Source organism: Anabrus simplex, chromosome 1 (assembly GCF_040414725.1).
Source record: "Anabrus simplex isolate iqAnaSimp1 chromosome 1, ASM4041472v1, whole genome shotgun sequence".
Lineage (NCBI taxonomy): Eukaryota > Metazoa > Arthropoda > Insecta > Orthoptera > Tettigoniidae > Anabrus > Anabrus simplex.
The window spans coordinates 858,870,738-858,897,609 of NC_090265.1; the positions used below are offsets into that span (position 1 = coordinate 858,870,738).

General features: G+C 38.2%; 1 protein-coding gene across 1 annotated transcript in view; it reads left to right on the forward strand.

Annotated features, from left to right (window-relative positions):
- Positions 1–23,758, forward strand: part of CycC (cyclin C) — a 50,952-nt gene extending 27,194 nt beyond the window's left edge. Inside the window, exons 3-5 of the mRNA XM_067136458.2 lie at positions 8,452–8,658; positions 15,739–15,990; positions 23,362–23,758. Coding sequence (XP_066992559.1) covers positions 8,452–8,658; positions 15,739–15,990; positions 23,362–23,564 — 662 coding nt within the window. The 3' untranslated portion in view covers positions 23,565–23,758. The remainder of the gene's footprint in view (positions 1–8,451; positions 8,659–15,738; positions 15,991–23,361) is intronic.
- Positions 23,759–26,872: the final 3,114 nt, after the last annotated feature.

A 26,872-nucleotide genomic window follows, 5' to 3' on the forward strand; every position in this document is an offset into this window, starting at 1 on the left:
AGATTGGCCTGGATGTGTAAAGATAGGATGCAGCCACTAACAGAGTCTTTACTTGCATTATAATTCTGTGTAGGTTGGTAACAGAAGCTGTGAGTTTAGAATTCTGGGAACGACGTCATGTTGGCCAATGGCAGTGCTAGTAGCTGGTCAACTAATGAACAGTGATGCGTGAAATATTTCATTAGGCCATGAAAGAAAACGCAATTTTTGAGACAGGCAGGTCTTTCCCTGGCATTCATAATGAACACATTCTCTTCTAAAAGCATTTTAGGGTAACATATATATACTCACAAAGTTATGTGTTATATGCTGGAGTGTGTTAACTAGAGGGCTACCACCTTAACAATTTGTTTACTTAGGTTTTGAGGGAAGTGTAGCAACAAAAACGATAGAGGTAGACCAAGGGATGAATATGATAAGCAGATACAAGCAGATGTAGGATGTAGTAGTTATGTAGATACGAAAAGTTAAGCACAGGATAGGGTGACATGGAGGGCTGCATCAAACCAGTCTGTAAACTGATCACCCAAACAACAACATATTTAACACGCACCTGTGTTAAAAATCTAATATTTGCTATCTGATCCAAAATTGCTGCTGTGAATTGCTCTTTGGATACAAATTTGCTATATTTAGATCTGTTGAACAACAGCCCACCTGATTGCTGTGATCATAGAGTTATATGGTCTGACACCGTGGTTAGCAGGTTCGGCAGGTTCGAATTCCATTGGATGAGAAAACAAATTTTACCATCAGAATGTTAGCTGGCAGGGTAGGAGAGGTGGTGATATACAATTAGCCTACTAATCTCTAGATTGCATGCCAAAAGTCTGGATTCAATTTTAAACCTCTCCACAGTGTTTATATGGAGCGAGGGCATATACTTACTTCTTCTTGTTTCCGAATTTGGCTGCCTATGGACCGCATTGAACCTAAGGCTTTCTCTTCTTCTTCTTCTTCTTCTTCTTCTTCTTCTTCTTCTTCTTCTTCTTCTTCTTCTTCTCCTTCTTCTTCTTCTTCTTCTTCCAGAACCTCTTCATCCTTTCACTTCTAATCTTCCTTTCTTTCTCAGATATAACCAATTTGGGTCTACATTTTGGTGTTTTCTCCTGGAATGTTTTGATGCTGTCCACGTGGCTTCTAAATTCTTTTCTGTTGTGAATCATATCCATTGTAAGTCCATTTTCTATTGCATCTCTTTTTACCTCTTCTACCCATTTCATCGAAGCTTTCAGTCCAGTGATGTGCTTGAATATTTTCTTAGTTAGCCGTTTGTCATCCATTCTTTCTAGATGTCCATAGAATTTTAGCCTTCGCTTTCGTATGGTGACAGTGATTTTTTCGGTGTTTTTGTGGAGATCATCATTTTTTCCATTCCTCCACTCGCGATTAGCATTTTTCTGTGGTCCTAAAATTTTCCTTAAGATTCTCCTCTCCTTTTTTTTCGAGATCTTGAAGCTCACCCTTTTTATTTATTCATTGTCAGCAAAATTTTGAAAGAAGTCCACCTTTTCAGTACAACATTTTCTACAGTAGAAGAATGTCAACAGATTGACAGCCACCAGTGTCAGTTTCCCCAGGTTCATTAAAAACTCAAATATGTACTTTCAAGAGATTTCAACCTTCCTCTATCGGAAATGGTGTTCAACAAATCTGTATACAAATTTGCACTGAAAAGGTGACTCCTTTCAAAGTTTCACTTAATATAAGAATTCATTGTCAATACGGGCTCTAAATATGAAACTTATTTCATACTATAGTGAAGGCATATGACGCTGTTGATGGTGATTAATCCATTGGATGGAGACGTTAAGCCTTGAGCAGACTCCTTGATGCTGTTCAACAGGATGGCTATGTGCTGGCACAGAGTTTCACCCTCACCCTTTCTCCTATAATATATGAAGTCATTCATTTCATCTCATTAATTCCTCTGAGGTTGAGATCAGGAAGGGCATCTGGTGTTAAAAATCACTACAAAGATTCATCTCACTTCACACCCGGCCCTATAGAGAAACAGGATAAGGGTTGGATATACAGATCTGTAGAACAACATTTCTGATAGAGGAAGGATTTTGTGACAAAGATTTTGAAAATGATTGATGCAGAATTTCTACTAAGATACAGGTTATCGGAAACTGTTGTTGGTAAGGAAGTTGATAAAAATCGAGTGAAATTAGAATATCCTGCTAACAAATTTTTGTTTTTCTCCCATGCTGCAGATACTGATAACTTTAAGATTTTATGCTACTGTCTGTTTTCATGTAATATTTGGAGGTAATGTAGTAAAGGTACAGTTATTAGAATTGTTAACAGAGGTTCTGCAGCGATAGTGTCCATGAGAAGGTACACAACATTCCCTACAGTAGAAGAACGTCAACATATTATTGATGACTTCTATGGAACATGGCATTTTGCTGGTGTTTTAGGTGTAATAGATTGTACACTCATAAGAATCCAGTCACCTGGAGGCAATAGAGTTGAAATATACTGCAGTTGGGTGGGATGCTTTTCTAATAATATTCAAGTGATTAATGATCCTAAACTCCAAATCAGGGATGTAGTTCCTAGAAGACCAGTTTCTGTAAATGACAGTAACTACAGTGACTTCCATATCAGTGTTTGATGTGGGAACAAGTTACAAAAGAATAGTGGTGGTGGTGGATACCTTTTAAGCCTACAGTTTCATCCTGAAACAAGACCTCATGTTCCTGGCCAAAGGGTAGTCAGCACACTGGTGGTAGTGCCCTAAGATGTTCTCTTTTCCCACTTTTTTTTTCTTTAGGATTAACCCAGGAAGGACTTGCAGTACCATATGGTATCATAATTATCAAAAAGTGCGCCATAATTATGGTAACATTGCACGTTGAATAAAAGACGGACCTTTTAAGGATCATTCAGTACAGTTAGCATATGTCTGTGTTATGTGCCGTGTTTAATAAACAGTGTTCTGAAATGACAATGACTGCTCATCCGAGGTAAGTAGCATTGTTTGCTGTACAACAGAGTGTGCACACACTTCAACACATGAAATGTGTTTGTAATAGATGAAAGGAATGTCAGAAATACCAATGAATATATTAGCTTGATCTGGGAAGGGAAGAAACGTACCTATACTGTATGGTACTACACATCTTTTAAAGTAGCATTTCATTCTCTTCCTTTATTTTTATACTACAAAGTGAATTATTACAAAGGTCAGGTTTCATAAATGTATGCGTATGATTTGTACAGATAGATTTTTATTACAAATTTCAAGAGCTACATGTGTTCAGAAATGTTAGCATATTAACTTAGTTCATAGTGAGGGTTACTGTAGTCACATCCTAGTTCGTGCACCATGGGCAAATGCTGAGTGACCTAGTAAGTGGTCCTGAGAGTCGGGATACCAGTTGCTATGGAATGGGAGTGGGCATCTCGGACATATTCTGAATCATGGCTCTCTTTGTGCTCAGATGGCTAGGACTATACAATCCACCGCTGGTCCCTAACCTGTTAGAGGAGAGATCCTCACTTGGACTATGTGTAAGTAGGGTAGCATCCTGCTTCATGAATTTAGTGAGCTCAGAACATTTTAACCAAGCCTCGGACCTATGGGAGTAACGGAGTCCCACTCTCATTTGACAGGCGATGGACTTCTTAGAAACAACTTGGCAAACAAAATGGAATTCGATGGGGAGCTATCAATATTAATGGGGCTTACGGAAGAAAGATAGAACTGGCTGAATCAGCAAAGAGGATGCATCTGGATGTGCTAGGAGTAAGTGATATTCGGGTAAGGGGAGATAACGAGGCAGAGATAGGAGATTATAAAGTGTACTTGAGTACTTGACGGGTGTTAGAAAGGGAAGGGCAGAGTACGGGTAGGGCTGTTTATCAGGAATACCATTGCATGCAACATAGTTTCTGTTAGGCACATAAATGAGCAAATGATGTGGGTAGATTAGGCAGTTGGAGGAATTCAGGCAAGAATTTTCTCGGTGTATTCACCATGTGAGGGTGCAGATGGGGATGAAGTTGACAAGTTTTATAAAGCATTGAGTGACATTGTAGTCAGGGTCAACGACAAGGATAGTGCTAATGGGCGATTTCAATGCGAGAGTTGGAAATAGAACTAAAGGATACAAAAGGATGATTGGTAAATGTGGGGAAGATATGGAAGCTAATGGGAATGGAAAGCGTTTGCTGGACTTGTGTGCTAGTATGGGTTTAGCAGTTATGAATACATTCTTCAAGCATAAGACTATTCACTGCTACACATTGGAGGCTAGGGGTACCAAATACATAATAGATTATATCTTAACCGACTTCAAATTCAGGAAGTCTGTTAGGAATGTAAGAGTTTTCCGGGGATTTTTCGATGATATAGACTACTGTCTGATCTGTAGTGAACTAAGTATCTCTAGGCCTAGGATAGAGAAAGTAAAATCTGTCTGCAAATGAATAAGGGTAGAAAATCTCCAGGACGAGGAAATTAGACAGAAGTGCATGGATATGATTAGTGAGAAGTTTCAAACAGTAGAGAGTAAGCAGGTTCAGGATATAGAAAGAGAATGGGTGGCATACAGGGATGCTGTAGTAGAAACAGCAAGGGAATGCCTAGGAACAACTGTGTATAAAGATAGTAAAAATCTTGGTGGAATGATGAAGTGAGAGCAGCATGTAAACGTAAAAAGAAGGCTTACCAGAAATAGCTCCAAACAAGGGCCGTTGCAGACAGGGAATTGAATGTTGATGAAAGAAAGAGGGCGAAACAAAGAGATGTTGAATCCAAAAGGAAGTCATCGGAAGATTTTGGGAATAACCTGGAAAGGCTAGGTTAAGCAGCAGGGAAACCTTTCTGGACAGTAATAAAGAATCTTAGGAAGGGAGGGGAAAAAGGAAATGAACAATGTTTTGGGTAATTCAGGTGAACTCATAATAGATCCCGGGGAATCACTGGAGAGGTGGAGGGAATATTTTGAACATCTTCTCAACGTAAAAGGAAATCTTCCTGGTGGTGCTGCAAACAGCCAAGCTCAGAGGGAGGAGGAAAATGATGTTGGTGAAATTATGCTTGAGGAAGTGGAAAGGATAGTAAATAAACTCCATTGTCATAAAGCAGCAGGAATAGAAGAAATTAGACCTGAAATGGTGAAGTATAATGGGAATACAGGGATAAAATGGCTTCTTAGAGTAGTAAGATCAGCATGGAGTTTTGGTAAGGTACCTTCAGATTGGACAAAAGCAGTAATTGCACCTATCTCTCAGTAAGGGAACAGGAAGGATTGCAGCAACTATCGAGGTATCTCCTTGATTAGTATACCAGGCAAAGTATTCACTGGCATCTTGGAAGGGAGGGTGTGATCAGTGGTTGAGAAGAAGTTGGATGAAAACCTGTGTGGTTTCAGACCACAGAGGGGATGTCAGGAGCAGTTTTCAGTATGCGCCAGGTAATTGAAAAATGCTACGTGAGGAACACACAGTTATGTTTGTTTCATAGATCTAGAGAAAGCATATGACAGGGTACCGAGGGAAAAGATGTTTGCCATACTAGGGGACTATGGATCATTTATGTTGACAATTGGGCTTCAGTGAGAATTGATGGCAGAATGAGTTCTTGGTTCAGGGTACATACAGGGGTTAGACAAGGCTGTAATCTTTCACCTTTGCTGTTCGTAGTTTACATGGATCATCTACTGAAAGGTATAAAGTGGCAGGCAGGGATTCAGTTAAGTGGAAATATAGTAAACAGTCTAGTCTATGCTGACGACTTGGTCTTAATGGCAGATTGTGTCGAAAGCCTGCAGTCTAATATCTTGGAACTTGAAAATAGGTGCAATGAGTATGGTATGAAAATTAGCCTTTCGAAGACTAAATTGATGTCAGTAGGTAAGAAATTCAATAGAATTGAATGTTAAATTGGTGATACAAAGCTGGAACAGGTAGATAATTTCAAGTATTTAGGTTGTTTGTTCTCCCAGGATTGAATGAAGGTGTCGTGAAGCTAATGCAGTGAGCTCGCAGTTGCGATCAACGGTATTCTGTAAGAAGGAAGTCAGCTCCTGGACAAAACTATTTTTACATCGGTCTGTTTTCAGACCAACTTTGCTTTGTCTGAGCGAAAGCTGGGTGGACTGAGGATATTTTATTCATAAGTTAGAAGTAAGACATGAAAGTAGCGAGAATGATTGCTGGTACAAACAGGTGGGAACAATGGCAGGAGGGTACTCGGAATGATGGGTTAAAGGCTAAGTTAGGATTGAATTCGACGGATGGAGCTGTACACATCTAACCGGCTTCGGTGGTGGGGTCATGTGAAGTGAATGGAAAAGGATAGGTTACTTAGGAGAATATTGGACTCTGTTATGGAGGGTAAAAGAAGTAGAGGGAGACCAAGACAACGATGGTTAGATTCAGTTTCTAACGATTTAAAGATAAGAGGTATAGAACTAAATGAGGCCACAGCACTAGTTGCAAATAGAGGATTGTGGCAACGTTTAGTAAATTCACAGAGGCTTGCAGACTGAATGCTGAAAGGCATAACAGTCTATAATGATAATGTATGTATGTAACTTAGTAATTAGCTTCCTTCTTCAGTGGCCTCACATTGGAGGAAGCATTACATACACATGAAGAGGATGGCAAAGACCTTAGGGACATACACACTGAACCCCTGAATGTGGCTGTTCATTCTGATGAGGACTCTGCAGGGGAGAATGAAGGGGATTTCGTAGATAACCTTACAGGATAGCAGTTGCACAATTTTACCAAAATAGTTTTCAGCCACAAACGTGATAATGCAATATTCCCCTTGAAGTGGATTTCTTGCCAAGTGAAAAGCCTAAAAGTACCTTGAGTCCTCTCAATATGGACCCAGGATGATCTCCAGATTGAATCCCACCGTTTCCCAAGACTACTCCTCACTCTGGGTACTTACAGGGGTTAGACAAGGCTGTAATCTTCCTCCTTTGCTGTTCGTAGTTTACATGGATCATCTGCTGAAGGGTATAAAGTGGCAGGCAGGGATTCAGTTAGGTGGAAATGTAGTAAGCAGTCTGGCCTATGCTGACGACATGGATTTTTTGAGTACTTCTTTGACACTGGAGTAAAGTCCTATGAACAGAACAATACTGTAGGTCAATTGTTAGCTATTCCTCGTGCAACTTTTACTGATACCTGGGCTCCCTATTGCTGAATTGGTAGACCTCGGTTATCTTCGAGATTTGTGTTGGCAGCCTGTGAAACACAAACTATGAATCGCTTATGCATAGCTGTGAGACATCTGGCATACACTTTACGTACTAGTACTGTTGTTTTTTTACACAGCAAAGCCAAATTCATGCTAGGAACATGATTTGCATCGAGAAATGTTATTTGTGTGTGTGTGACACAGTTGTTGGCTTAAGATGATAAACGTGTAGAAAATTCATATCGATTGATCATATTATCGATTCAGTTCAGATTTCATTTCCATTCAGTTGGCAGTATTACCAGAACCAGGAGAGCTCCCTTCTCACTCCTCATCCCCGTAACACCAGGTACCGTATCATTAAAAGTTGCGTGAGTAATATACAGAATAGGTCTGTATGTGTAGAAATAATTCCACTTGTTTTCTTGTAATAATAAACTAAATGTAGCCCAGTTTTGTAAACAGTTGTAATAATAGTTGACAAATATATTTTCTTTTTTAAATACATTTTTGGGTTATCTTTTTTCATCCAGATAGAAAACTACAGTAGGTCACATGTAACTTAAATATATTACCAAACTTTGCAAAATTAGCTCTCGATGTAACTTGCAGTACTATATGGTACCAGGCTATTACTGGTAACCCATAGAACCAATAGCTTTTCTTGGCGTCCCTATCAATGAATATCTTCAGATTTGATAAAATGAACCAAACCAAACCCCTTGGCACTACAGCCCTTGAAGGGCCATGGCCTACCAAGTGACCGCTGCTCAGCCCGAAGGCCTGCAGATTGCGAGGTGTCGTGTGGTCAGCACGACGAATCCCCTCGACCGTTATTCTTGGATTTCTAGACCGAGGCCGCCATCTCACCATCAGATAGCTCCTCAATTCTAATCACGTAGGCTGAGTGGACCTTGAACCAGCCCTCAGGTCCAGGTAAAAATCCCTGACCTGGCCGGGAATCAAACCCGGGGCCTCCGGGTAAGAGGCAAGCACGCTGCCTCTACACCACGGGGCCGGCTGATAAAATGAACCAGTTAAGAGAAAAATAAAAACTTGGGTGTCTAAGGAGATATTTCAATACTTATTTGTATACATGCTTGTGTGTAACTGTTAGGTTGTAAACTAAGTAAATAAATGGTTCTTTCCTTTCTTATTCGTACAAATATTGTGGGTGAATTCAGTGTATTACATCTTAAAGTTCTTGTAAGTAAATAGGCAGTTCGTTGTTCATTAAAGAAAGGATTCTTTTAAATTTGTGATTGTTTGGTATTTAATTCTAGTGATTCAGATCCTTGGTGAACAGCTGAAGTTAAGGCAGCAAGTTATTGCAACTGCTACAGTATTTTTCAAAAGGTTCTATGCTCGTAATTCCCTCAAGTGCATAGATCCTTTGCTGCTGGCACCAACATGTGTGTTCTTGGCTTCCAAAGTTGAGGAGTTTGGAGTAATCTCGAACAGCCGACTCATTACAACATGTCAAACTGTAGGTAAGTGAACTGGTTTTGACTAAGCTCAGGGTGTAAACTGTATTTTGAGTATACGAGTACATGCAGTCTGTGTATCCAGAGAGTAAATATTGCTCAAAAGGGTGTACAAACACAGATATTATTGAACACACAGATGTGAATGTTTTGAACTTGTGCATAGGCGGTTACGAACGTTTATTCACAGAAAATGCAAGCTGGTTAACCAAGGGGTTCTTCAACATCATCTTAATTGAGTGAATGGGATTCAATTCTTACTGGCAGCATTGATTTTTTCCTAGCATAAGAAATTAAAAGTTTTTGAACATTTTGGAATTTTTTCAGATTTGCTACAAGGAGCGTAGCCAACCTCGTAGTGTAGGATTAGCATGGCTACCCTATCTGCAATAGGGTTTGATTTCTGACCAGTTCAGGAATTTTTATTCTGAGCTGGAATGGTGCTTAACTCAACCTCGCGAGACCCACTAAGGAACTAGTTAATACATGAGATACTAGATCCGGTTAGGAAAGCCAAGCAATATGGCTGAAGATGTTGTGTTGACTATGTGAAATTCCAGTATCTGCATCCCTTGTGGCTAGGCAGGGGCCTGTTCCACCAACGAACTTTGCAACTTTTCACTTTGCACTTTTCAGTTCAGATTTTGTTCCACATCACTTTTCAGATTTAGCTTGCAAAGTGAAAAGTTAGGAATCTTTTCACTTTTCAAGCCTGTTATGTTCCTCCATTGGTACAGAAATGCAAAGTGCAAAGAAATGAAGTGAAAATTTTTCAGAAATCTTGCAAAGAGATGATTCCCTTTTCAGCTATTAATTAACAAGTATGTACACTAGTTTCTCAGCGTAGAATTTGTGTTAGTGGTATAAACATGTTACGACAAGAGCTTTTGTTATCAAGTGAGTACAGTGATGAAGAATCCAACAAGAGAATATACAAAGACAGGATTAATTTTCATAATCTCACTTCAGCAGAATTTCACTAGTATTTTTGTGTTACCCCAATACAGGCTGACAAGGAATTGAAATCTTCTAAGACCACAAAGTCTACTCGGAAGCTATCTAAACTATCTGACAACTGACTTCTGGAATGGTAAGCAAAAGCATAATATTTTGCATGCAATAATTGTCTTTTATTCATATGCTGACTTGTAAGCTCAAGCTCAAATACTGCTGGGAGAGCGGCCTAGCGGAGGAACCGATGAACTAGGGGAGTGATTACACTTCTTCCTTCTACTCGCTATGCCATGGTGGAATGAGAAGGTGAGAGAAGCAGTGAAAGGAAAAAAAGAGAGCATGGCAAGAATGGAATAGAGATAAAAAAGAAAGCAAAAGGAAGTATCTTGATAATAAAAGTAAATGTAAGAAATTGGTAAGAGAATAAAAGAGAGAAAATAATTTACACAAAAGATGGAAACAGATGGAGGTGGCAGTAAAAGAATGTTGTATGGAATTATGTGAAGTAATGGAATGAAAGAGTTTATACAAAGCTGTTGAAAGAGGAAGAAATAAAGAGAAGATGGGAGGAGTATTTTGAGAAATTGTGCAGAGGAGAGAGGCAGTAGTAATACAGTGTGATGATTCAACAGTAGAAGATGATATAACAATGTTACAGGTTGAATTAGCATTCCGTAAAATTAAATGGGGAAGGCACCAGGGATGCATGAAATTAGTATGAAAATGATAAAGGCTGCTGGTCCTGTTGGGCTACAATGGCTGTACAGACTGCTAAAGTGCATATGGAAGCAGAAACATGTGCCAGAAAACTGAGTAAAGGCCGACAAAAAGGTGTGTGATAACTATAGGGGAATCATACTCTTATCACAAGTGGCAAAAATACTGGAAAGGATGTTAGTGAGGAGAATGAGAAGAAAGGTAAAAAGAGAGTTGCAAGAGGAACTGTATGGCATTATAAGTGGAAGATCTACAATGAACCCAATTGTCAGCATAAGGCAATTAATGAAAAAGAATTGGGAATTTGAAAAGGATCTGGCCGCGGCATTCATAGATCTAGAAATTGTTACAATAATAAAAACCACCTTTCCAATACTTAGTAATCCTTTATATTTAGGATAAAGCCATTAACATGTTAAAAATAGGACATGTTTCGCTCATGCTTTGTGAGCATCATCAGCCAAAATAACTTAATTCAAGGTAGGTCAGGGCCCTGGTCCCAGTACATCTATACTAATATTATAAAGAGGAAAAATTTGTTTGTTTGTAACGAATAGACTCAAAAACTACTGAACCGATTTTAAAAATTACTTCACCTATAGAAAGCTACATTGCAAGTGACTAACATGGGCTGTATTTTATTTTCAAAACAATTCGAGTTGGGGGCACAGGGGGGGGGGGGGAGATATAAAAATAATAGGCTAATATAGGCAAAATATCGAATTTGTCGTATAAGGACGAGACAAAGCTCAATTTAATCCTCTTGACGCAAATAACAAACTCGGTAAGCCCTACGGGCCCTAAAACCAACCATCACGGAGATATTGGCTCCACACTACCCCTGCTCTAGGAATCGGATAAAGTAATGAACTGCCGTAACCATGGCATCGTCAGCTCTAGGATTCTACAGCAGTGAAATTATCTACAATAAATCACGAAAACCTAACATGTTACAGACATGAAAATTGATATTTGGAATCGCCCTTAAAAATAAAAGAACACAAATATTCGTTTTCAGAAAATCCGCTTAAAGGGGAGGGGTGTGAAAAGAAGTGAGGAAGGAGTTGAATTATTTATGTCAGGATACACATATCTCAAAAAATGAATTACAGACTTTAAAATTGGTACATCGAATTTCCTTTAAAAATGAACACACTTTCCTGGAAAAGCCACTTAAGGGGGTGAAAAGAATAAAAAAAGCGGGTGAATTTTTAAAATGAGTATCTTCTATCGCTTTACCCACACCTGTGGGGTTGCGGGTGCGAACTGCGTAGCACATGTGGATTTAATTCTGTTTTACGGCTGGATGCCCGTCCTGACGTCAACCGTATGTGTAGGGATGTAATTTATACTTCTACACTAATATTATAAAGAGGAAAAATTTGTATATTTGTTTGTAACGGATAGACTCAAAAAATACGGAACCGATTTTAAAAATTACTTCACCTATAGAAAGTTACATTGCCAGTGAGTAAGATGGGCTGTATTTCATTTTCAAAACAATTCGAGGGGGGGGGGGCGATGGGGGGATATATAAAAATATTAAAATAATAGGCTAATATAGGCAAAATCAAATTTTGCCGTACAAGGACGAGACAAAGCTCATTTTAAGCCCCTTGACGCAAAGAACAAAACTCGGTAAACCCTACGGGTCCGTAAACAATGTTTTAAGGCCCTAAAACCAACCGTTGTGGAGGTGCTGGAACCACACTACCCCTGCTCTAGGAATCGGATAAAGAAACGAACGGCCGTAACCATGGCAACGTCAGCTCCAGGATTCTATAGCAGCTAGATTATGCATGTACGTTTGGGCATAGCTGCCAGCCAAAATTGATACACATATGACTAACTATCTGGAAAAATAAACTATTGGGTAAGACGCTCGTAGCACTCCTTTGGGCGGGGATGGAAAGGGAGTAAGTATAAAAATAATAGCCCCGGAGGTCTCCGTAGTACGGCGACCAGCGGTTGCCGACGGGCCTCCGTTTTTGCGTACTGGCTTAGGTTTCAGCATTTTGCGGAGTCTGTTACCTATAGTTTAAACTATTTTATCTCAAATCATGGAGTAGTAGTATCACTGATGTTATTAGTGCCGATATTTTGGTCCACTTTTACGATCATTGTAACCATGAAAACAACCTATATACTGTACACAATTGTTAAGATGGTGCGCCCATGACTTGAATAAATTTATCAACATTTATAATCAGATTCATTATTTGATGTGCGACATGAGTGACAAGCCCTGACAATTATAATTCTCGATGATTGTAGTAGTTTTTATGCATCGTGTATTTTCTTGATCATTTGTAATAGTTACGAAATGTCGGATCAAACAAATACATTCAATAATATTTATATTTGTGGTACTATGTAGCGGAAGTATACTTACACTAAAGCTGCAGCTTTGTGAAGGGAGCATGTATATCTAGGTGGGAATGAAGGGAAATCATGGTAGAAAAAGATCTTACTGGTCGACGCTAATTAAGAACAAATATTTAGAGGCCCCCATGAAGAAGAGGAGAAGAAGATACTTACTATAATTCCAAACATGACAAATAAATTCTACGTACTTAAGTAAATACACCAGTGATATAAATATCTAAAGAATCACATCGATAGTATGAGTAACTAAAGCCAGTTTCTGATAACCCGTACGAAGAACGGGTACTTCTGCTAGTATAATGTAAAAATGTCTAATAATACTTTTGCTTGAGAAAGAACTCTTGAATCTCTAAGAGTAACAATTGAGAGCACCATACAGGTGTCCGAGTATTTATGAAATAATAGATTCCTATATGTGTTCACAGCCAAATTTAATCAAGATCCACTAGAACGGCACTTTGGTATACTGCGCTCATTAAGTTGTGACGACCACCTTTCAACAATAGATTTACACATTTTGCAATCTATTTATATCCCAACCAAACTTGCCCTGTCATCGGGTAGTAATTGTGAGCCCAAATTTGAATTGACATTGACATCATTATTTGTCAATCAAATGAGAACATTGGCTAAGAAGACAGGAGAGACAAATAAGGCTGTAGTAGGAAATGCACAAAAGAAAATAAGACAAGCACTAGACTTCTCTGAGAACATGAATGACCTCTTACCGGACTGGGAGAACAATTTAGGTCTAATTAACACTGACAGCTGCAGTCTTGCAAAGGAGTGTTTGATTTATTATCTTGGAGGATATATATAGTACACAATGTATCCAAGATCATAAAATGTCATAAATGTGTCAGCCTGCTTCACGGAAAGCTTACAGAAGAAATACTTGCTGCAGCCCTCACATTTATTAGAGAACTATAGCAATAAATACAACACTTTCCTCACCCATCCTTCAAGAGCAGTTTATAATGTGTTCGTGCAAGTTGAAAGTGTAGTGGAACAAAAACTCTCCTGTGAACATAGTCTATGGAGCAATGTATTTTACAAGTGTTTGGACAGTTTGCACAGTATCACTATTAATTCGAAAGAATTAGGATGCTGCAATGACCATGTTGCGGACATTATCCCTAAACTTGTGTTACATTATATGAACTGTTGATTTTATTTTGTAACAAGCGTTTCATATGACAACAGTTGGTCAAATTCTTTGAAGAAAGTCTGTTTTCATGGTCATGTATTAAATTTACTAGAAAAACAGCTTGCAGGAAGGATAGACCATATCACAGCTAATGTGATAAGAGAAACATTGATTTGCCAGAAATTATACCATGGCATGATATAGGCAACGTAATAGTTTTGTATGAGTAGTGGTGATAACTAGATTAATGTTCATGTACAAATTAAATACTGACTATAGAAAATTAGGTCAAACTTATTTCCAAAACGATATTGTGTTATCGTAGGTTAATGCTGCTAGAGAGGTGATTAATTATTGTTCCTGTGAATTCCTAGCTGGACCGTCAGAGAAGTGTAAGCATATTTTAGCTGTTCTTTATGTAGTTAACTCAGAACATATCTCTCTTGACAAACTATCAGCCGTGTGAATGATCTTGACCTCGTATGTCAAATGCAAGGAAAGATAAATATAACAAGGGGAAGAGAGTAGAAGAACTCTCCACAAAAAAGGTAGAGGCTTGATCTCTTTAAATATGGAGTAAAAATTCAGACTCGCTTAGTTGCCAATGAATTGCTAGGACATTTTGTACCAATGTCACAGTTGTTGATCAGATTGATGCATGTGAAAATGTTATAACATTATTAATGAAACAGGAGACTATATCTGTGTTATGAGTGTAGTGGTAACAGTTCTCCATTAGCAAATTATTTTTATAACAATTAATTACAATATGATTATGATTTTTGTCTTTGAAAACCGTAAAAGTTCTTAATGGGATGTAAAACCAGTAACATTATTATTATTATTATTATTATTATTATTATTATTATTATTATTATTATTATTATTATTATTATTGTAATATTCAAACACTTTCTTTTCTTTACCAAAAGTTACCTTGAGACTTAGTTTTCTAATGAGTGATCAGGTCTATTACTTTGTATTTCAGCTGTGAGCTTGCATTCGGGAGAGAGTGGGTTCGAACCCCACTGTCGGCAGCCCTGAAGATGGTTTTCCATGGTTTCCCATTTTCACACCAGGCAAATGCTAGGGCTGTACCGTAATTAAGGCCACAGCCACTTCCTTCCTTTTGGCCCTTTCCTATCCCATTGTGATATAAAACCTATCTGTGTAGTTGCGACGTAAAGCCAATTGTAACTTTGTTTCCTGTTTTGCATTTAATTCGTTATATTTGCTTTCAGATTCATTCAAAAGATGTAGAGCTGTAAAATGTGCATTACACATAGTTAACAAGGTTCTTCTGATGGCTATAGTCAAATTGAGAGGACCGTATGGCAAAATAATAATAATAATAACAATAATAATAATAATAAAGTCTGTACTTTGATTTTTTTCTACACTACTTTCCAATGTTTATATAGGACCCAAAGTCACTGGGAGCCAAAGGATGGACCATTATCCCATGACATCATCCTTTCTCCTTAATAACATCTTTGTTGTATGCTGTAAATAGTACTAAACAACATTTGGTTAAAAGCTGCTCTTTTTTGTTGCAGTTTTAAGAAGGAATATTTTATTTTCTATTGGTATACAGCTATAGTTTTAATACTCTTGGATTGGAATGTGCTTCATCAATCCAACTCAGTGTAATTGATTTGTTTCACTGGCAAAAATCAGTGAAACATTTTTAGCATCATATTCTGAATTTAAATAATTGTCAATTTAGAAGGCTTAGAAGCAATTTGATTTTGAGTTCATAAACCATATAATCATACAGATGTGTGATGCTGTTGTTTATTATAAATAATATAAATATTCAGTGCAAAGTAGTAGTGTGGAATTCATGGACATTGTCATTATTTTTTGAATATATCTGTTTGCAGTGAAGAACAAATTCAGCTATGCATACACTCAAGAATTTCCATATCGTACAAACCATATTTTGGAATGTGAATTTTACCTCCTCGAGAACCTGGATTGTTGTTTGATTGTATATCAGCCATATCGGCCATTACTGCAACTAATTCAGGACATTGGGCATGAAGATCAACTTTTATCACTTGCATGGCGTGTTGTCAACGACAGCTTACGCACTGATGTCTGCCTCCTGTATCCACCATACCAGATTGCTCTAGGTAAGATTCTTTAAAAAAAAGTAATTTGTATGGTGTGGTAACTCAGTGACATTGTCTTGCTTTTCACTAGGGTGGAGGGTATGAGGGTCAAATGGCTTTGCTGCAAGCTATTTGTCATGATGTTCATGGTTCAAAATCTGATCAATTCATGTGGGATTTTAAAATTGAGAAGTCACATCCCTGAGGTTCAGATTCCACATAAAACTGGAGTTCCTGTGTTTATGACCATTCACATAAAATTACAAACTTGAATTTTCCCCCCCTCATCAAGATGACTGCAGTTCGAATCCTGCTCAGTGCATGCAGGATATTTTAAAAGAAAGTCACATCCCCTTGTTTCAGATTCTTCATGAAACTATTGATTGTAAGGCACGCACATGCTTTTGGTTCGCTTTTTCCTTCCACTTTTACTATGACTGTGAGCTCATATTGGTCAATGTGAGCTTTGAGAAAAATCCCATTAAGGTGGAAGAATGTTTGTTTAGTATGAACGTATTTACTCATGTATTAGACCCCCTTTTTTCCCCCACTTTTACAGACAAATAAAAGTAGGGTCCAGTATGCAATAACCTCTAATTTTGTGCAGTGAACATACAACTTCTAGGCTATAAAGAGCTATAAATTGTACATGCAAACATTCTGCACTATTCTCTAAGAAACCTATGAATGTATTGGAGTTATACTGGCTATTTCTAATTGTAAAAAGACAATAAATGGTGAAAACAACTTTTAGGCCTTCTTGGAAAGTAAATATAGTCAGTTTTAGTTACTCAGATCAGGTCATTCATTTCATCTTATTAATTTCTCTGATGAGGTTGACGTCAGGAAGGGCATACGGTCGTAAAAACTTGCTATGAAGATTCGTCTCACATCGTACTCGTCCCGGTAGAGAAAAGGGATAATATTGATACAAAATAAATTAACGGCCAGTTATTTGTCTCTGTCAGTTAAGCTGTAGGCCTACCACACACTAAACCTGAATAAACCTGATCACTGCTTTCATTTGAATTATCGTCTTGTGCCGCCAACTTCCCCGCTGCTGGTGTGTCGTCATTCCACATGACGTCATCTTCACTGCCATCTCATCAGCCATGCACTGTAATCAAGAGCATTCTATTAAACTATTAACTATTAAAAATATTTTCGTTCCCGACTATAGCCTCTTCAATCCTGGGTGGGACTGCGAGATCAGAAAATATATCTGTTTTGTTTTTTAGGTCCTTAGGCTCATTTTAAACACAAATTCAAAAATAAAAATAATCCTAAGTGAGCGGTGACCGTGAAATGAACGGTCCACATATGTAGTCCTCAGGACTGGTTTGTGATGAAAGGGGTAAATATTGCCATTAGTGAAAAATTGAAAAATCTTTTATTTTCCAAGCGTATACAATTAAATATGTTAAAAGGAACACAATGAAGGAATTTTAATGATAATATTCTGCAAATTCCAAATAATATTCAGAACACACACAAATAAAAATCATTTTCCACTGTCATAGCATGAAAATTCTGATATCCTCCAACTTGACTCAGTATCATGTTGTTCATTAACAGACTTGTGTTAATGACAACTGCTGGAGTACTGTAATTTTGCAAATATAACCATATACAATAGAAAATATTTAACTAACACCAGACAAGAGGCAACAATGTCACAAAAACTCCTAAAATATTCCAAGGTTTTTCAGTTTGTGATTTCAAATCCACTTTCTGCGTACGTTCATCTTCTGATAACTCAGCATCACCATTTTTAACAGTTCTTGGTCAGTTAAAACCATATTGCTTGAAAGAAACCACATAACTTATAAATAAAACACAATTGCAATTGGAACCTGAAGTCCACATATGTGGACCATATATTTTTGATGTTGTACTGAACACAGTGTTAAAAAGAAAAAAAAAACTACATACATTATCACAGCTATCCTTCAAGCTTTCTTTGCAAATAAAAATTCTGAATCCAAGTACTAATCTGTAACTGAATTTATTTCTACTTCCTTGAAAGGCAGTCACCTATTGGCGCCATTTTACTGTTTTCGCAGAACATGAGTTGGCAAAGAATAACACAACTTTATGTAGATTCACAGTGGTGCCTTCTGGAGTTGAAACTAGGTATTAGAAAGTCCACAGCAGAGGACTCTGGTTCTCAGTTGTTGAAATCTTGCACCAAGGAAGTAAAATAAAATTATAAAATGTAGTCCTCATATGTGGACCCAAGGAATGAAGAGGATAAGAGTCCAGACAGTGAGAATCTATTCCCGAATGGTTTCTGGAGATGGTCTCTGATATTCTCAGTCGGTGTATATCTAGCAGAAGCTACTCCTTCCGAATAAAGCCGTGATGTAGAAAGGGGGCCAAACCACCAGCAGACAACTAGCGTATGTCATGAGTGTACTTCTGCATGTAATACATAGTGACTGGAAGCATTTTTTGGATAACTGCAGCTGTTGAAAGCCAGATCCTTATTTTAAAGTATATTTCATGCTTATTCTCTACATTTTTCACATTAGGATTTATCTAAACAGCTGTAAATGAGATAAGAGAGACTGCATTGTTCAGGTTAGGTATACTATCAAGTGCCCAGATAGTGTCAGTACGGAAGTGCAATATTTGTTCATCCTGTCATTCAGGTCTTGTCAGCATCTGTAACAGATCACAATAACATTGAAATAATAACAGTTGAGCTTAGTAATTGCACTATCTCATCAGTGTATAAGCCACCAGGTATTGATGTTTCCTTTATGCCCCCTAATAACTTTTGCAAAAAAACTACGAAATTTGTATTCGGCGATTTCAACAGTCATAGTACAGTTTGGGGTTATGCACATGATGATGGAAATGGGGACGCTGTATTGCTGTGGGCTGATAATTTCCAACTTAGCCTTATACATGACATTAAGCTTCCACCAAGTTTCAACAGTGGTCGATGGAAAGCGGTTACAATCCAGATTTTCGCCAGTGAACATGTATCTCAGCAGTGTGCGAAATCAGTCTGTTCTCCCCTACCTAACTCTCAATATCGCCCTATTATGTGCCAAATAACCACTCTAACATGACCGATTACAGTACCTTTTCGGAGAAGGTTTAACTTCAAAAAGGCTAATTGGGAAAAATTTAGCAACACACTTGACAGCTTCATACGGGAGATTCCTCCAGAACCAGAATCTTACAGCACTTTTGTTGATGCAGTATCGAGAGCCTCACGTTTATCAATACCCAGAGGTTGCAGAGCACACTACTACCAAGGTTTAACTGCTGATGCAAAAGTCTACCTAGAGAACTACCTTGCCCTCTTCAAAGTGAACCCTTTCAGAAAAGAGACAATTTCAGCCGGACATGACTTACTCTCTTCAATCTCAGAAAACAAAAGAAAAACTTGGTTGAAACTGATGGAGAAAACAGGTTTCTCAGTTAATAGTCAAAAGGCTTGGAGACTTCTGAAAAAACTGAACAGTGACCCAACCAAATGTTCATTCTATGCTAATGTTACTGCCGATCATATTGCTTCACAGTTGCCTAATAATGGCAAATCACGATCAACTATTAGGAAATCAGAGTCAAAAATTGTGACCGGGGAATCTGAGGCTATCAGTACTTTAGCCAGACCACTTAATCTCAGTGAATTAGAAACTGGTATTACAATGTGCAAAAGTGGTAAAGCTGCAGGTTTGGACGATATCTACACTGAGCAAATAAAGCACTTCGGTTCTGAAACAAAGTTGTGGCTCGTGGAATTATTCAACAAATGCCTAGCATCATCCAACATCCCAAAGATTTGGTGGAAGGCACGGATGTTTGCAATCCTAAAACCAGGCAAAAACCCTGAAGATCCAAAAGTTATAGACCAATATCTCTTCTATGCCACTTGTATAAAATCATGGAATGAATGATTTTGAATCGCCTTACTGAAGTTATTGACCCACTTCCTATCTCACAGCAGGCAGGATTTAGACCTGGAAGAAATTGCACCTCCCAGATTTTACATCTAACTCAGCACATTGAAGATGGCTTTGAGTTTTAAAAAAGTCACAGGCGTCGCATTTGTTGATCTCACAGCGGCGTATGACACGGTAAACCACAGACTCCTGTTAAAAAAATTTCACAGTCTTAATAAAGATCTTGAGTTAATACGACTGGTAGCTACACTTCTTCATAACCGCCGATTCTTTGTTGAATTTCAGGGTTGGCGAACTCAAAAGAACGGCTTGCCTCAAGGAAGTGTACTGGCGCCTTTGTTATTTAATATATACACAAATGATCAGCCACAGCCTCAAGACATCAAGAGTTTTATCTATGCTGATGACCTTGCTCTCGGTGTCCAGTCAGATAGTTTTGAAGAGATAGACTGCACTCTGAAAGCTGCCCTAGAAGAACTCGACAACTGCTATGATCAAAACCAACTTGTGCCAAACCTGAGCAAAACGCAAGTTTGTGCATTCCATCTACGACATCGACAAGCCAACAAAACTCGTTGTGACATGGAAGGGAGCTATGCTAGACCACTGCTTCCATCCCAAATACTTGGGCATCACTCTCGATCACAGTCTCGCCTTCAAGGTGCACTGTATGAATGTAAAACAAAAGATCTCTTCCAGGAACACACTACTTAGAAAACTTGTTGGATCTACTTGGGGCACACACCCACAAACTGTTAGAACTACTGCACTAGCCTTATGTTACTTCGCCAGTGAATATGCCTGTCCAGCGTGGTACAAATCTGCCCACGCAAAACAGATTGATGTGGCACTCAATGAAAGCTGTAGAATAATTACTGGTGTCCTGAAGCCAACTCCTCTCGAGAAAATCAATTACCTTGCCGGTATTGCTCCTTGTGACGTCAGGAGAGAGGTTGCTGCTAACAACGAAAGGCTTAAAACAAATTTAATGCCTTCACATCCACTCTTTGGATACCAACCTGCCCTACGAAGATTGAAGTCCAGGAAGGCATTTTTCACATCTTCAGAACACCTGGAAGGATCATCGGACAAAGCCAGGATTACCAAATGGAAACAAAAGACCCCTGGCCTTTTGAAATGGATGGAACCACGGGAAGTGTTGCCTCCCGGTCACACCGAGGACTGGTTGACATGGAGGTCCTTAAACAGACTTAGATCTGGAGTGGGTAGAACCAGAGCGACTCTACAGAAATGATTTAAAGTTAAAAACTTCATGATCGTTCCGTATTGAATAGAGAAATAAGAAGATGTACAATATTAGAAGGATCCTCCTTTCAATACTCCGTTGTAAGTTGAACTAAAAAGAAGTCACAACTTGTTTATTGGGACCGGTTGCGACACATTACAAGTGTCATCATCAGCCAAATAGTAAAATAGGGCAAGATATAAAGATCTTAAAACAACTAATACATTGAACACAGGCAAAAAATTAACATTGATTCATATCGTAGCAATTCAGTTAATGTCCAAAACACAATGATCGCAGTCAAGAGAGTAAACAGAACATCATTGTCTTGCACCGAAAACAAGGTCAAGTATGCACTTATGTAGAGTCGTTGCTTGTGAACTTCAACTATATTTGTTTTCGGCGCAAGACAATGATGTTCTGTTTACTCTCTTGACTGCGATCATTGTGTTTTGGACATTAACTGAATTGCTACGATATGAATCAATGTTAATTTTTTGCCTGTGTTCAATGTATTAGTTGTTTTAAGATCTTTATATCTTGCCCTATTTTACTATTTGGCTGATGATGACACTTGTAATGTGTCGAAACCGGTCCCAATAAACAAGTTGTGACTTCTTTTTAGTTCAACTTACAACGGAGTATTGAAAGGTGGATCCTTCTAATATTGTACATCTTCTACAGAAATGGAACTTCCCCATCAATACAGCCTTTTGTGACTGTGGTGAACTTCAAACAACTGAACACCTGCTGTGTTGTCCCTTGTGTTCATCAAACTGCACAATGGAAAACTTGGTGCTGGCTAATCCAAATGCCCTCGAAGTGGCCAAATTTTGGGCCGAATCTGTATGACATATATTGTTGTAGACCTTTTACTTGTTTATATTTGTGTATATAGTTTGTTTCTTTTAAATGTAGTATTATTCTATTGTACTTCTGATTCGAATAAAGAAAGAAAGTAGTTCCACGATGGAAGGAATAAAAGTTTGCCGCATTTATAGATATCTACATGTGTGGCGGTAATGAGTTTTTTAAATCATAATATAATTTTGTACATTCATTGTCTCCATTTTTTAATTTTGTATTTGGAGTCTCTGAAAATCGTTAAAAGCCGGGATGTAAAATTATTATTATTTGTTAGGTACGTTGGCGAGTAAAACAATATTTATGATTGGATTGTTTTTATCACGTTTTAAACTTACTTCTCTCAAAAAATATATATATATATATATTGGCCGAGTTACGAGACCTTAAATGATCACTTTGTTAATGATGTCGTCTGCTATATTAGTAGCAACAACCGTGTATAGTTAATTAAAGTAAGCTTGTTTTCTCATAGCGAGTGGGTGCAGCTCTTTTTAGACATGAGCTCAGTGGAGGGGAGTTGCATGTACCATTTTTACCACATATCAACCTTCCTGCCATTCGTAAATCGCTGGCAGTACGGTACCGGCAATCGAACTTAGGCTCTTGAGAATGGCAGCTAATTGTGCTAACCATTACCCTGGTGGACATTCTTAACTACAAAACACAGACATATAGCATGACTGACGTGTGCTTGTAATGCGCGGGTCGGACACAAAGCTATTCACCTATTTGTGCTGACATCAGAGCTGCAGTAGGCGTACGCTATGGAGGCGGACATTTCTTCACTATGAAACACAGATGTACTGCATGAATTTGACGGGTGTTTTCATTACATGGGTCGTATGGACGAAACTATTCACAAATTTGTGTGATGTCATCGGAGCTGCAGTAAGGCTTGTACCCGCTTCAAAGCAGAATCGTTGTTCTCTGGTGAATTACATTGGGAGGGGTCTTGCATATGAGATTTATTTTTTCATTTTTCTTCGTCTCGAAAATCCAGGGGGTCTAATACACGAGTATATACGGTAATTTTTACTATCATATGATGCACCTTAAGTGGTATGATCTCTATGTAGTGGGAAACAATGAAATGTTTCTTACCTTGCTGTAACTACAGGACTTCAACTTCATTGTTATATTTTTGAGGGTACTATAAATATGGGACCCTTTAAATGATATTGACATAATGTAACTTCTTTTTGTGTTTTGTCTGATTGTTGTAATTCTTGTAGTATTTTGTTCAATGAAAACATGTAGTTGTGCATACATAATATTCCCTATTACAAAAGTGTGTATCAACTGTACTGGTATCTTTGTCACATTTTTCATAAATTCATTTTTTTATTTTTTTTATTTTTACAGGCTGCCTTCAAATTGCCTGTGTCATTCTTCATAAGGATCTCAAAATGTGGTTTGCTGAACTAAATGTAGATATTGAAAAAATTCAAGAAGTTGCTAGATATGTAGTCAATTTGTTTGAATTATGGAAATCTTATGATGAGAAAAAAGATATTCAAGCTTTACTTGCAAAAATGCCAAAACCTAAAACTCAGCCAAGTAGATAATAAAGGAGTCAGTTTATAACTTAATGAATTATTGTCTAAAATTGTTGTGAAGATTAATTAAATTTAACTTTAATATGTATATGTGATATGATTGAGAACTTGAACTTCATAAGGCTGAAAATATTGTATGACTTCTGTGTTCTGAGGAATAAATGTGTTACAAAGCTAATTAAATGTTTTGTGAAACGCTTTTAGTAATGTTGATATGAAACCTCATCGTTTTGACTTCCTAACCCCAAATTTCTCATAGATTAGTTTAGCATGCACAGTCTGAGAGTAAATTACTCCAGAAGGAATATCTACTTTAAAAGTCCATACTACAGAATTAAACTACTATGGGAGTTATTTACTCTGGAAGTAATGTCGGAGAGCTGAAGTACGATTTCATCTTTTAGTTACTACTATAGAAGTTGTATTCATTACTCGTGGAGTACTGATGTGTATGCGTGTTTTCTTTAAAGAAATCTTAATGGATAAGGTTGTGTGCGATAGGAAATGGGGGTGGGGGGGCGTAAGCGAAAAAGATCAAGAGAGAGAGAGTATCGTAGAGATACTGAAGATCTATGCAGAAATATACAGTGTAAGAAACACAACATAAAGATACTGGATAAGAAACGAAAAACGAGGAAAACCATGGCAGAAGAATTCAATGCTTTGAGTGATGGAAAACGCAGTGAAAGAAACTCAAAATTCTGTAAAACATACATAAATCATCTTTGTTCACTGTTACGCCTTTCAGCATTCAGTCTGCAAGCCTCTGTGAATTTACTAACCACTGCCAGAATCCTCTATTTATAACTAGTTCTATGGCCTTGTTTAGTTTTGTACCTCTTATTTTTAAATCATTAGATGCCAGGCTGAGTGGCTCAGATGGTTGAGGCCAACTTGGCAGGTTCGAGATCCTGGCTCAGTCTGGTGGTATTTGAAGGTGTTTAAATACGTCAGCCTCGTGTTGGTAGATTTACTGACACGTAAAAGAACTCTTGTGCGGCAAAATTCCAGCACCTCAGCATCTCCAAAAACTGTAAAAGTAGTTAATGGAAGGCTTTTGACAAAATGTATTGGCTCATACGTCTTCATATGAGAACTTCACGCTATAACTGCCAATGATTACTATCAAGTTTAGAGTCGTAGTTACTGGTACTACAGGAGGATCGGTCTCGAGATTCTCGCGAGAGTCCCGAGATCTGCGACGTCAGTCTCGAGAGTCTCGATCGAGAGCGTTGCCCATCACTAGTGCCAGGTGCAGAAGTGATCCTACCCCAGATTAGATTCATCTAAACCAGAAAGAATTCAATCAATTGCAGCTTCACCTACGGAGAAATACCTCAACCTCCTATGACAAAAGTAGCAATTCGGCTATCCACCCCAACTCCAAAAGCATCTCGAATAGCTAAATACAATAGAAACAGAAGGAAATCTATCTTGCTGAGGAAGTCAATTAATAGATATAAGAAAGTAATGTATAAGCTTTGACAGAACTGAAAGAATTAACATCTGAGAAGAAGGTGAAACAACAAAATACAGAAGAAAGTAGATCAACTAGATCTGTGCAGAAAGAAAAATGAGAAATTTGGGGAGACTACTTTGAAAAAACTGTTTTATGATATAGAAAAGCACCTAATGGTTACATTTTAATTAGGTGGTCGCTTAAAACTTCCACACCTTGACCACACTAATGGAGAGACTGCAACACCTTGAAAATGTAAACGATTCTTCAAAATATTATAGATGACAGGTACGGAATAAGTAATACGTAATTTAAACCGATTTTTCTCTTTTATCATTTTTACGAGATTATATCAGGTGAATATCAACATACTTGTGTTCTTACAGCGTATTTTGAAACTCTCCGCGACTCCATCTGCTGACCAGCATTTCCAGTCCCTGTATATCACGTAGGCAACGGTTGGTTCTAATTTTCTTCTTCTTCTTCTTCTTCGTTTTTCCTTATGACTGAGGCGTCGTGACTATCATAATATTCAGTCATCTAGCCGATGAACCATACTCCGCCATTCTTCCCTATCTAAAGCTTTCAATGTGGTTGCTCTGAGAGAACTTTGTAGGGGGCCGTTCACCATCTCGGCACATGTCCAAAGTAGCGTACGATCCACTGGGAGACCTTACACGATAGACAAACTTTTATCTGAAGTTGGTTCAGGATTGATGTGTTCGTGCGATGAGCTGTCCAAGGAATCCTCAACATTTTCCTCCAGCACCACATTTCAAAGCTTTCTATCCGTTCACGATCACGTTTGAGGATGGTCCACGTCTCTGCGCCATACAGGAATACTGAGAAGACTAGAGATTCAACGAGCTTCTTTTTTCTATTGATGGTGATGTTGTTATCTTTCCAGATCAGTGGCGTACGCTGAGTCCAAGACGTGGGCTACCACTAGACTTAGGTTACCCCTTTGCAATGGTTGGTTTTGTGAATGACAAGCCTTTTAAGCGTTTTGAGCTACAACGAAGAACATTTGCCTTATGGATAATACAGGATAAACAGGGGCATAATTACCCATACTACATGGCCATAAGAGTAAAAGAGAAAAGGTTGCACCGACCATTAACAAAAGGCAAGGAGGCGAAACTCCAACACTCCTTATAGAAATTACGAAAAACCTAAGTGGGCTTATGGCCCAAAGATACATAGGTTAATCCCATACTACAAGATGGTGACTAAAGGAGGAACCTTTAAAGCCAAGACGAGACTTACAGAATTTAGAGTTTGAAAACTTTAGTCACCCAATTGCAAGGTTGAATGGGAGACGGCAGATGGCCACCACTCTTCTTTTCCTTACATTACATGTTTCCCTGTAGGGAATAGAAAACATAGTCCACAGACTTCGCCGAAAGTCCTACATTTAAACCACCAGTTTACAAAATTATATTAAAAGAAAACGGCTAAAACCATCCCCTCAAACTACTCGCAGGGGTATCACATGTTTAGGAAAATTCTGCCATTACTTTGTATCGCTGGATATTCTTCAAGCAGGCCGCACCTCTGCCTCCTAGGCCTCCGTCAAGTCACACTCCCAGGCACTGGAGCAATTCAGGCAAGACGGCCCTAAAAGTGCCCTGCTTATGTAGTTCTGTAAGGGGAAGCTTCCCGGTCAAATTGAACCACGCTTTGATCATAGGCTGGATTCCTGTACACAACCCCAATTTCGATTGGCTAGAGAGCATATTTACAAGCATCTGATATTTAGATTACAGTAGAGGAGGAACCAGTTGAAGTGTTGAAAACTTCGGTACATAAAAAAAACAGTTTTCAGAAAAAGGTTACCAATAACAAATATGAAATTCCC